The following is a 12099-nucleotide window of genomic DNA, read 5'->3' as shown; positions in this document are numbered from 1 at the left end:
AGGTCGTAGAAGATTGGCTCCGTCTATAGTGTATGACGTCAATGACTCCGAAGTTGGGGTGTTCAATATGGCTGACTTGAAAGCGTTGACTGCTTCTTCATCATACTTTTGCCTTTGACCACGAAGAGTTTTCTTAATTTTAGAAAATGTAAAGAAATCGTTAGGGCTTACGTCAGGACTGTATGAAGGATGGTCATGAATTTCTACGTTTTCCTGCTTCAAATACTCAATCGTTTGAGGAGCGCTGTGTGAGCTTGCGTTATCATGGTGTAGGATGCGTCGTTTTGGGTTAGATTTCCAAAGTTCGGCTACGACTTGTGGTAAACAAACTGTGGTAATACCACTCTGCATTAACCGTTCTACGATGTTCAAGTGCAATCGTCGCAACATGACTGGTTATTTTCAGTAAAGGCGGATATTGGGCGTCCTTCACGGGATTTGCCACTAAGACTGGTATGTTCACGTTGGAATTGTAAAAAGTCCGCAGACATGGCGCTTCATAATGGAACACAGACGTTAGCTCTTCGAGACATTGGAGCTGTGTTAGGCCTCTGCGGAAGTTATAGAATATTATTGCACTGACATATTCCTTACTAAGATTCGTTTTCGTACGTGAACTGACAGATTCGAAACAAGGCTGTGACTAAACAATTCATTAATCCTAATTCTTTCAATCGTTTTGATATTGTAAATAAAAAATAATTGAATATTGAACAGTTTTAAATTGAAAATTGACTGTAAACATTCCAAACGTATAAACGACAGAACCTAAAAGACATGCCTCGTATTACATAATAAAATTAAATTTGAAAGGTCTTTTAATTATTGATCCTGCTGTTAATCAATTGTAAATTAAAAATTATATATTTTATTGTAAATAAATAAAGGTAAAAATAAATAGTCTTCTGAATTCTTAACAAAATGAGATTTATACGTACGTTGCCTATGACATAAGCTACGACTGCTTGCATTGCTCACAAAATCTTTTTTACCAGACAATTGCTTGACTTCGGCGGTTTCTACGATCGTGACAAGTTGTATTGGAAAGACATTCTAGACGTGGTTCTGTCTTGCGGATGCGCGCCTCCGGGCGGCGGACGAAACCCCCTCACTGGTCGGTTCGTGAGACATTTCGCCATGTACTTCGTACCACCACCCAACGCCGACGCCATGAAGACTATATTCAAAGTACATTTAGTATTTCGTGGTCTAATATAGTATATAACATTTCTTTTAAACCGACACAAGCAAAAACCATTTTACAGGCTATCTTGAAAGGGCATTTAGAAGATTTTGTCACGGAGGTGTCGGTGCTAGCCGAGAATATAGTGAATGCTGCGGTGGACGTGTACCTTAAGATATGTGCAGAATTGTTGCCGACGCCTGCTAAAGCGCACTATGTGTTCAATTTGCGAGACTTGTCCAAAACAATGCAGGGCGTATTACAATCAGACGCTGGATTTTTGCGCATGCCGCAGGCAATGCTTAGGTGCGTGACAAAATTTTGCAAATTCAACGACAAACGGTATACATTTGTAGCATTTCTCATGTTACAATTTCTTTATAGATTATTTTACCACGAATGTATGCGAGTATTCCACGACCGACTAATCAACATAGAAGACAAGAGCTACTTTCTGCACCTAATGAGTTCCGTGTGCCAAAAAAACTTCGGGCAGCCGATACTGGAGTTGCCTGACACTTCAATAATTGAAAAACCCCCTTTGTTACTTTTCGGCGATTTTATTAACTCTGCAGTGCCTAAAGAGAATAGAATGTATGCAGAAATACCGGATATAAATAAACTTATGATAGTTTTGAAAGTGAGTTGAATTCCACTTTAGAGTGTATTTTGTTCAGCTATATTTTTCTACTGCCTCCAGATTGACGGTAGTGTTTTTAATGTAGGAATATCTTGAAGAATATAACTCAACGGCACATCATCCAATGCATTTGGTGCTATTCCAAGATGCAGTCGAACACGTGGTGCGCATAGCTCGTGTGCTGCGAGCCGAAAGAGGCCACACTTTGATGGTAGGCCCCGGGGGGTCCGGTCGCAGAAGCGTGGCTACTATGGCTGGCCATGTCAACGAGTGCAAGTAAATTTAATTTTACTTATAATTACCTATACTTCGACACCGATTTTGGGCATTATTTATTCATTCCCTAAGTACCCGCTGCGCTTTGCAGATAGTCTTTGTTGTTGCACCCTACACCTTGCATATCTACTTAAAAGTGATTTCCGTTTTAGAACTCAAATAGTAAGTTGTTTTATGACGAATTTAGCCATTAGCCGCACAAGATACCTTGAACCCTGAGCGAAGCGAAGGTTTCAGTAGTTCATCAGTTTTCAATTAAACTAAAAATTTGTCTTCAACAAATAGTATGGTTTAAAGTGGTAATACCGTTATAATTTAAGAAATATGTAGTTTTGTTTGTATTGTGCGTTATGAATTAAAGCTTCATCCGTCCATTTCTAATTACATTAAAGCAGCCAACCATTTGAAAAGTGGCGATACAGTCGGAAACAATTTTAATAAATAGAGATGGTCTCTCTTAGTCTACATTGTTTTCCTGTAGTTACAACTGTACAGGTAGCTGGCCTCCAATCACATCTCAAATTTCCGCCCCATACATGTCTCGACGGAAACTGGTCTTCAAAAGCATACTTGTCCAGTAATCGTTTCAGAGTTCATGATGTGTACTATATTTTACTATTCGCTTTAGATGCATGGGCATGGAACTGAAACGCAATTACGATACGCCAGAATTCCACGAAGATTTGATCAAGATGTACATGCGCGCTGGAGTCGCCAACGAAGAAACCGTCTTCCTTTTCACCGATACACAAATTACCAAGGAACTGTTCCTTGAGGACATAAACAATATGCTCAACTCAGGTGTGAATTCAGAAAAATAACTTTTCTTTTGTGGAATATTTGCAATGTTTTAGAAACCGTTTTACTTACAGGCGAAGTGCCGAATCTGTTTGAGGGGGATGCCTACGAACAAGTACAGAATGGTGTTCGCAATGACGCTGCCAAGGCAGGATTAAACCCAGCGGACAGAGACGCTGTTTATTACTACTTTATCAACAGAGTACGAGGCCAGCTACATCTCTGTATGTGCTTCAGCCCTGTAGGAGAAGCGTTCAGGTATAGTTCACATTTAGTTACCACGTAAAACTTGCTACATAGGCAAATTTACTCTTTATATTATTTATTTCAAGTTACACTCGCAAAACGCGCATTAAATTGTAATTACCTTGAGTCTGGAAGCTTTGGCGGGTACGAATGACCCTGAAACAGCTTCTACGAATCTTCTACGTAGCGTGTGCTCACTTGTACTCCATGAATTACTCTGACAGAAATACAGAACTGAGCGACCAATAGACTAAAAATATATTGATATTGAGCAATAGAAAAAGTTTATATATCAGCCCGGTCCTGTAGCCAGGCCGTAACAGGCTGGCTCTCTGTACAGTTTCCATCTTCTTTTAATGCAAAATAGGTTTCAAACTGGTTCATTTTAAACGATGGTACTACAATTGAACGAATTTTTAGTCTGGTTAACTCTTATGCTAAAAAATTACTAAGTTTCTGGCGATTTGCAGAAATTTAGTTTAAAATTAATAACGCAGGTGCGACTTCATACTCGCTCCTTTGAAAATGGGAATCTAGACACTTGAAACTATGTTTCGAGTTGGCCGTGTACACCGTAGTAGATTTCCTCCTCCCGCCTAACTCTATTGTTCAATGTTACCGGCGTTCTGAATGTTTGTCTAAAATATTTAATTACAAGGCGAATAATCTCAGTACAGAGTACTAAAGAAACCGACCTCGAGTCATTCATCTCTTAGTTCGCCACCCTTTGAGGTGGAATATTTTCTTCAAATTTAAATGGGACTACTACTGAGGTACACTTTTTCCAACAAAAAAATATCATTTAAATAGGTTTACAAATGCCGAGTTATCGCGTAACATACATACAAAAAATCAGTCGAATTGAGAACCTCCTCCATTTTTGAAGTCGGTTAAAAATTGAATGATGGATAAATTAACATCTTGTCATATTGTATGCATTGAGCTATGAAATGTATGTACTTTTAATAACAACTGTTTCGCAGGCGACGCTGCCGTATGTTCCCATCATTGGTGAACTGCAGTACTATAGATTGGTTCACGAAATGGCCACCAGATGCGCTACTCTCTGTAGCGCAACAGTGCCTGCAGCCACTTGGCGACGACAATATTATTGAGAAGTTATCAACAATTTGTGTCTCCATGCACAAGGTATATGCGCAGAGAGGAGAGCATGTATGATGAATAACTAAATTCACCAAAAATATCTACACATCCAAAGTTGTCAATGTTGCGTGAACTATCTGTACATTTAATAATAACCCATTCTAATTTTATAAATGCGAAAGCAACTGTTTCTGTTGCGTTTTTCACACCTAAACCACTGAACCAATATTGACGAACATTGTTATAGAGATAGATGGGTGAAATAAGGGGTGAAAGTTTGTATGGAGGACCAATAAAACTAAGACAATTAGTATAATACAGTAGGCTACTCGAATACTTATTCTACGTAGACGAAGTCGCTGGCACCAGCGAGGGTGAACAATAAGGTGAAGGTTAAAATTAGGTTCATTTTTAAAAGTTGATTAAGATTAGGTTCACTTTTAGTCTAAAATACAGAGATATTTTGAGCACTGTGACGTAATGTCATTTTATATCCTGTACCCCTTATATAACAAAGTGAATAACACTATTCGTATAACATATATATACATAATTATGTATATACATATATATGTATATACATAATTGCCAAATTGTGTTCGAGATTTTCTTTTACATTTATATAGGTTTCGTCCGAATACTTAATAATTGTATATCAAATTATCAGGACGTGGACATAATGACGGACCGATTATACGACGAGATGCGGCGATACTTCTATACGACGCCGAGCAGTTATCTAGATCTGCTAAAGCTATACTTGTCATTGCTTGATAAGAAACAGCAGGAAATTATCCGTGGCAGAGACAGGGTATCTTGCGGATTGCGGGTAATTTTATTAAACAATAATAGTGTACCAGGCAGCCACATCAATTGCCTAGCTTGAAAACTAGATTTCCCTGTGTAATGAGTACTAGAGCAATGAAATGCACGTTAATGCATATGCACAGACCCTACCCAGAACACGCAGACCCAAACCAATGTAGAAAAGTTAATTTCTCAAATTGGTTTTACGGGTAGTCGAATCAGGGACCTCCTCGTCCAACATCCACAATGCAAACCGCTGGGCCACCGAGATCGTCATTTTTTTTATAACAAGTGACGGGACGAGTAAGTCGTGATGGTACACGCTACACGCCTGTCCATAACAGTTACAATACCACTCAGAGCTTTAAATCGCAAAGATCTGAGGGGCACTATCACTGCGCCCGTCACCCTGAGATGTAAGTTGACAAGTCCCATGTGCCTGTAATTTCATCAGCACCCTTACCCTTCAAAACCGGAACACAGTAATGTTGTATTTGCGGCACAAATAGGTAAGCTGGCAGTACCCTGGACGAACTCTTTCACAAGGAGCTCTACTGCTACTACTTCTATATGTTCTGGTTAATGACTTACTTTTAAAGCGCTTGTGTACGAGTAATCGAGATGGCCCTTGCCCAGCGTACAGTATAATACGTGTGTAAAAAAAGTTTACAATGTGTTTATTTAACTGGAACAGTTTGGGGAAATCCGAAACCACAGGAGATACAGGGAACCTGTTTTTTTATGTATTTTGTGTGTAAAAACATTTCATTCAATTTGACCAACTTCTGCTGTCCCAATACTTTCTTCCAATACAATGAAATGATCCTTTCATAACACTTAAGTCGATCAACACTAAAAAGTTAATTTATTCATTTTTATGGACAACTCACCCTTGGCTAAAAATTTACTATGCCAAAATTCTTTACACAAAAAAGACTTAATGGTTCTTGAAACCGGTTCTCTTTGTCTCCTACGATTTCGGATTTTCCCTTACTGCTTCAGTTAAAAAAAATACAGTGTATATCGGCAGAAACTATACGAGACGTACGACGTGGTGGGGACCATGGAGCAACAAGTGCGCGAAATGGAACCTATACTGGCAAAGAAGGCTGAAGAAGGCGTCGCGCTTGTTAACCGTCTCAAGGTCGAGCAAAAATCTGCGGATGAAGTAAAACAAGCTGTCTTGAAAGACGAAGCGGCAGCTAAGGTGAACCTATAAAATTCTTTAAACACTGAGTTTTAGTTGGTAAAAAAAATTGCATCTTTATTATATTCATATCCAAAACACACGTGTAACTTTATAATTTTCCAGATGTTATACGTAGGGGTTAGAACTGTAACTTTTTACTTATTAGAACGTTTTACAATTCTTTTACACTACTACAGAGTTACTGTATTTGCAAATGGGTAATGTGTGCGCAAACAGTCGATACAGTCTTATAGCCTGGCTTTCTTAACACTTAACTGCGTAATTATATTTCAAATGCAATTACATTGCACTAGTGAGTCATTTTTTGATTGAATCTGTTTACAATTCGTTGACTAGCACCCTGTATTTTATTATAAGCTTGTTCTGTCAAAGGCATCCCACCCTCTTTTCCCCATTGTTCTCGGTATTGTATGGTGGTCTACCGCGTTTCCTTTTTGAGTTGTGGGGCTTCGACTCCGTAGTTATCTTGGCTCTGTATTACGTAATAAAAATACATCATAATAGAAATACTGTCACAGATAAAAGCAGAAGAAGTGAGAGAAATTGCGGACGAAGCGAAGGCAGATCTCGCATTAGCTATGCCTGCCATGGATGCAGCTCAAAACGCGCTAAAGTCTCTAAACAAGGCTGATATTAATGAATTGAAGGCTTTCCAAAAACCTCCCGCATTAGTACGCTTTGTCATGGAACCGGTCTGCATTTTACTCGGAGCTAAGTAAGTTCTTTTTATTGTCTATTTAAAATTAATAAATTTATTTTACGAGTTTTGTAGCCCAATAGCATGAATGGAACTGTGGATTTGTAACCCTGTCGTGGATATCACTAAATTTCTTATTTATTTATGCATATTGAATGGTGATAAGTTAATAAGAACGAGACATTTAAAGTGACACATGTATATTTGGACACTCAGTAGGCTTATGATTTGGTATTTGACGTTGAACGATACGTGAATTTTCTATTATAATAACAACATTTCGTCGCCTTACTTTCTCAAACTTAGTGAAATGCATAAAATGGATTGTATATACAAATTTTGCACGCTGATTTCGTAACACTTTTCCTTCATTTTCACACACTGGCTTTTACCTATTCTTAAAGTAATGCATCCAAATTAACACCACCAACATTAATAAGCAATTTATTAAGATACGAGTTTGAGAAAGTGAGGCATCGATTTATAACACAACTACAATTATATAGATTTTGAGACTTTCGTGGTTATTCACTAAATGATTATCACTAATATCAGATTTCCTACCACGGTATGACTTCTTTTTATTTTCCCGATATTTCGGAACGGTTGCACGCTCCATGGTCACGGGTTGATTGGAAGGCGACAGATGACAGCTTTAAGAGCAGACATATCTGTCTACCCTCTTGCGCTGTAGACGACTACCTTCATCGCGATTTGTTGTGGCGTTACCATTGTCACTCACTTTTTTCACACAAACCACACTCACTGTATCCACATGCGAAACTGAACTCGAGGTGTTTTTGTTATTATTACTGCACGCACTAAGGACCGGATTCCATGCACTGGACAGTTTAAAACCATCATCACGGTTAAATGTTTTGTACAACTACAATTACCTGGACTCAAACTAGGGAATTCCCTGTACTATAAGTACTAGAGCAACAGGATTCTGTAGCACTATCCAGAACACCCAAACCAGACCCAATTTCAAAAGGCATTTCCCAAATTTATCCTACCAGGAATCGAATCTGGGAATTTCTCCTCCAGCGTTCACAATGCAAACCGAGGCCGTCAAAAGATTGTACTTAAGTAGGATTCGTAACCTGTCAGGACTTAAATTACTAACAAATTACAGGCACGTGGGATTTACCAGCTTATTTCTTATGGTGTCGGGCGCAGTGGCAGTGCTCCTCAAATCTTTGTGATTAAATCTGAGTGACACTGCAACTATTAGGGATAGGCGTGTCGCTTACCACCAGGTACACGACTTGTTCGTCCCGTCCCTTAGTATTATAAAAAAAAAATTAAACAACAACTAATAATTCATCAGATTTTACTCTCATACAAATATAAAATATTTCAATAGAGCGCTCTAAACACTGAACATTCTATGCGGCACTATGCAAAACGTAGGGACGGGGGTGGGAGTAGTCGGGGACGACGCTTGCATATTTTAACTTACAACCTTACTACCAAATACAGATGTAAAAAATGTCAGATAGTACAACAAAAACTTAAAAGGTTCATTTTTGCCAAATCAATTATGTTTTGTAAAAAGACATGGAACAAAGGTTCTTGTTTGATTATGATGCTAGTAATATAGCGAGGTTGTTAGTATTTTACAAATAGCCTGTATATGTATTTGTTTGTTTCGGAACTTCGTTGTTAATGGATTTTATTTTGATTAAATTGTTTATAGACCTGATTGGGACAGCACCAAAAAATTGCTCGCCGACGTAAACTTTCTCAGGAATCTAGAAGAATACGACAAAGATCACATACCTGAAACGACTTTAAAGAAAATTAAAGTCTACCTCACTCACAAGGACTTCAATCCCGACACTGTACTCAAAGTCTCCAAGGTAAGATAGTAATAACATAGTAGGATAAAACGACTAGGGTAACTCCGTGCAAAAGAACAGCGTGGCTTGTTTATGTGCGCAACCGCGCGCCGTGTACGGACGCACACATTCGCATAATAATGAAAGGCGCATATCTATGATTATAACGTAGTAGTATCATACTGCATGCAAAGCTGTGATAGTCTAATGGTTTGACGTATCGCCTTTCAAGCAGAGGCCGTGGGCTCGAATCCAGACTCGCACCTCTGATTTTCTTTGACTTTATATGCATAATTTAATTTGATATTTACCATGAGCTTTTCGGTTCACAACCCTCGAAAAACGTGTGAAGTCTGCAACTCAATATAAATGGGACCTGAAACCATCGTGGCTGTTCACGCATGAAGATTCATTTTTATAAATAGCGCCTAAATCTTATTATAAGGAGCAATTATTTTAATAATTGATTTTGCTATTCTCTAATTCAAGGCGTTTTTCTCTATCAATATACTTTGAATACTTGAATAGTGAGAACCGATTTTTATTATCTCCTGTGTCAAGTTCCGTATAGTGGCGAACTAGGGGATATTTCAATAAAACTTGGCAAGCAGATGTAATTCCACGTACTTTTGAGGTCGGTTTTTTTAGTACTCTGTACTGAGATTATTCTCAAACATGTTCGGAAATGTTTACATTACTTTCAAAAAACGAACACGGAAGTTTGTCATTTAAGGACCGTGCGACTTCTTCTTGGCCAAGGCCAGTAAAGTAAGTATGAAAATAATATGAAAATCCATTACTGTCCACTTCTCTAAACTTTTAAATCTAATACCTAATAATAATGAACTACGTAAACAGCAAAAGAAAAATTCATACGGCCAATTGCCCAGTGATCGTGACTGCCAGAATTACCTACCTGTACTGCTTACTTTTTTTTTAAAAGAAAATGCGGTAAACTAAACTAAAGTACTTTGGTATTCTTTTCTGCTTTTTCGTTTTTTTTTTTGTATTTTCGTCGAAAAAATAGTTTTAGTGAGAAAAACTATAACGGAAATATAGTAATTGATTGTGCTCCGCCTAATTTAAAACATAAGGTAATAGCCATGGAAAACTTGTTGATCGTTATGAGCAAAGTAAGATACATGAAAAGTTATGCTATTAATATGTGCCTGGAAAAATAACAACATATTTTTCCAAATTGCATTGCATTCTTTTAGCAAATCGTCCTAACATGTCAAATATTACTTTTAATGTTTTTTTACCTTTTTTTATTATATATCTTCTCTCTTTGATCTTTTAGTACTCCTTCACATTGTATGAGAAAAGCACTATACAAGCTCGGCACAGGGATTGCTTGACTCGCATTAACAAAACGCCTCGCTTGCGCTTGGCATCTTGTAACTTGTACTCGTCCAGCAATCCCTAACTTCCCGGCCTCTGCAGTAATATACTATAATGCATAAGATTGAATGACAAAAGATTGACGGCAGATCTATAAGCGAAAGTGAGCTGGCAAATTGGTAAGAGTCGACCAAAGCGAACTCATCACAACCAATTTACATACATTTAACTTTGGGGATTCTAATGAATTGCTAAATTCACAAATTCCCTGGAGGATTGGGCTAGGGGATCTTGGTGGACTCAACGAAATTGAGGACATGCCAAAGGAAGACCGAGTAGCATTAACCGAAAATATGTGTCTCAGGATCGTAGCTAGTTCAACGATGTGGTCTCTGCCTATCCCAAGGAGAAAAGGGCATGAAGTATATTTACGTATTTCGTAAGCAAGTACAAATATTTGCGAATCGACTAAACTGAATGTCCTTTCATAATAAATCTGAAAATAATAATAATAATAAAATTCATTTATTCAGACAACTAGATCCACATTTTGTTAGTATTTTACTTATGACCACGTTAGAATACATATTTTACACAAGACAAAGTATTATTAATTAAGTGTTGCATTATTGAGCACTCACATCTTATCGTCATCAGAAGGCTGTTAGTGCTGCCACGTATTCTGGTCAAAAGCGAAGCCATCTTATTTCGCAACACAGCATTAAAGCTATCCACTCGCGCTTCGGCAAACATGGTGGATGCACTGCAGAAACGTGGCAGCCCCAACAGCGCCCTGAAGGCATTGTTGTAAATAGAAGTCATCAATATTTTTTCAGTACACTCAAATGTCGTTCGGAACATGTTTTTCACAGGTATGCCGTTCTATGGTTCTGTGGGTGCAAGCTATAGACACGTATGCAAAAGTGTTCAAAATAGTCGAGCCCAAAGTGCAAGCGTAAGTGCTTTTTAATTATAATACTTATTAAAAAATTTCCACGCTAATTTAAATCCAGTGCAAGATTTAAAATAAAGGCTAATAAAATTTTACATAGGCACAAAGACGCCGCAGCTACCTTGAAGGGAGTAATGCAGTTACTGAGGCAGAAACAGAAGGAAGTGGAGAAGATAGAAGCACAACTTGCAAAAATGATGGACGAATTGCGAGTAAGTAAAATTAGTTAGAAAACCAACATCTTGCATATTATTCCTTTACATATATATACTATTAATTCATTTTGCTTGGCCCTTGAATATTGCTTACGAGATTTCAACTTCGTTAGAAGTATTAGAATCGAAAGCTAAAGTTTTGTTAGTCAAACTGAAGATACTCTCTTTCTTACTCTCTATACTCGGTTTCTTGGTTGAATAAAATTCTCAGTCTTTTTTATGTCACCAAGTGACGGGACGAACAAGTCGCGCGCTTGGTCGTAAGCGACACGCCTGTCCAAGAATTGCAATGCCACTCAGGGCTTTAAATCACACAGATTTGAGGGGCACTGCCCCTGCGCCTGTCACCCTGAGACATAAGTTGACAAGTCCCATGTGCCTGTAATTTCACCAGCACCCTTACCGTTCAAAACCTAAACGCAGTAGTGCTCACATTACTGCTTGGCGATAGAAATATGCGAGGCAGTACTTCTCTGGACGAAACTTTCACAAGGACCTTTACTACTAAAAACTCCCCTCAAACGTTGTTCTTCTCTGTGAAGACTCCGACATCACATTTATTGGAAGCAATAATCGTGAATCTAGAAAGTGGAAGAGGAGCGCGAACGCCTTCAAGCGGACGTGGATCTCGCGGCTGCGCGCCTGATGCGTGCCGGGAAGCTGACGCAGGCGCTCGCTGACGAGCAAACGCGCTGGGAGGACAGCGTCAAGGTGTGACCTAGACCTAACGTGACGATTACTGCTCTCCTTGTCATGATTAACGTATTTGCAATTCGGTAACTTTCAGAA

At 38.5% G+C, this 12099-nt stretch overlaps 1 protein-coding gene across 1 annotated transcript in view; it reads left to right on the top strand.

Moving 5' to 3' along the window:
* Positions 1-12099, top strand: part of LOC113240311 (dynein heavy chain 6, axonemal) — a 75775-nt gene that overhangs the window by 35554 nt on the left and 28122 nt on the right. Inside the window, exons 33-47 of the mRNA XM_026477588.1 lie at positions 407-453; positions 956-1188; positions 1266-1489; positions 1568-1823; positions 1909-2099; positions 2728-2900; positions 2972-3155; positions 4127-4292; positions 4915-5076; positions 6085-6261; positions 6783-6979; positions 8661-8823; positions 11016-11098; positions 11196-11307; positions 11896-12021. Coding sequence (XP_026333373.1) covers positions 407-453; positions 956-1188; positions 1266-1489; positions 1568-1823; positions 1909-2099; positions 2728-2900; positions 2972-3155; positions 4127-4292; positions 4915-5076; positions 6085-6261; positions 6783-6979; positions 8661-8823; positions 11016-11098; positions 11196-11307; positions 11896-12021 — 2494 coding nt within the window. The remainder of the gene's footprint in view (positions 1-406; positions 454-955; positions 1189-1265; positions 1490-1567; positions 1824-1908; positions 2100-2727; positions 2901-2971; positions 3156-4126; positions 4293-4914; positions 5077-6084; positions 6262-6782; positions 6980-8660; positions 8824-11015; positions 11099-11195; positions 11308-11895; positions 12022-12099) is intronic.

Source organism: Hyposmocoma kahamanoa, unplaced genomic scaffold (assembly GCF_003589595.1).
Source record: "Hyposmocoma kahamanoa isolate Upper Pololo Valley unplaced genomic scaffold, ASM358959v1 100021, whole genome shotgun sequence".
Taxonomy (NCBI): Eukaryota; Metazoa; Arthropoda; class Insecta; order Lepidoptera; family Cosmopterigidae; genus Hyposmocoma; species Hyposmocoma kahamanoa.
Note: the sequence above shows the minus strand (reverse complement) of the source record. Positions and strands in the feature narration are given on the sequence as shown.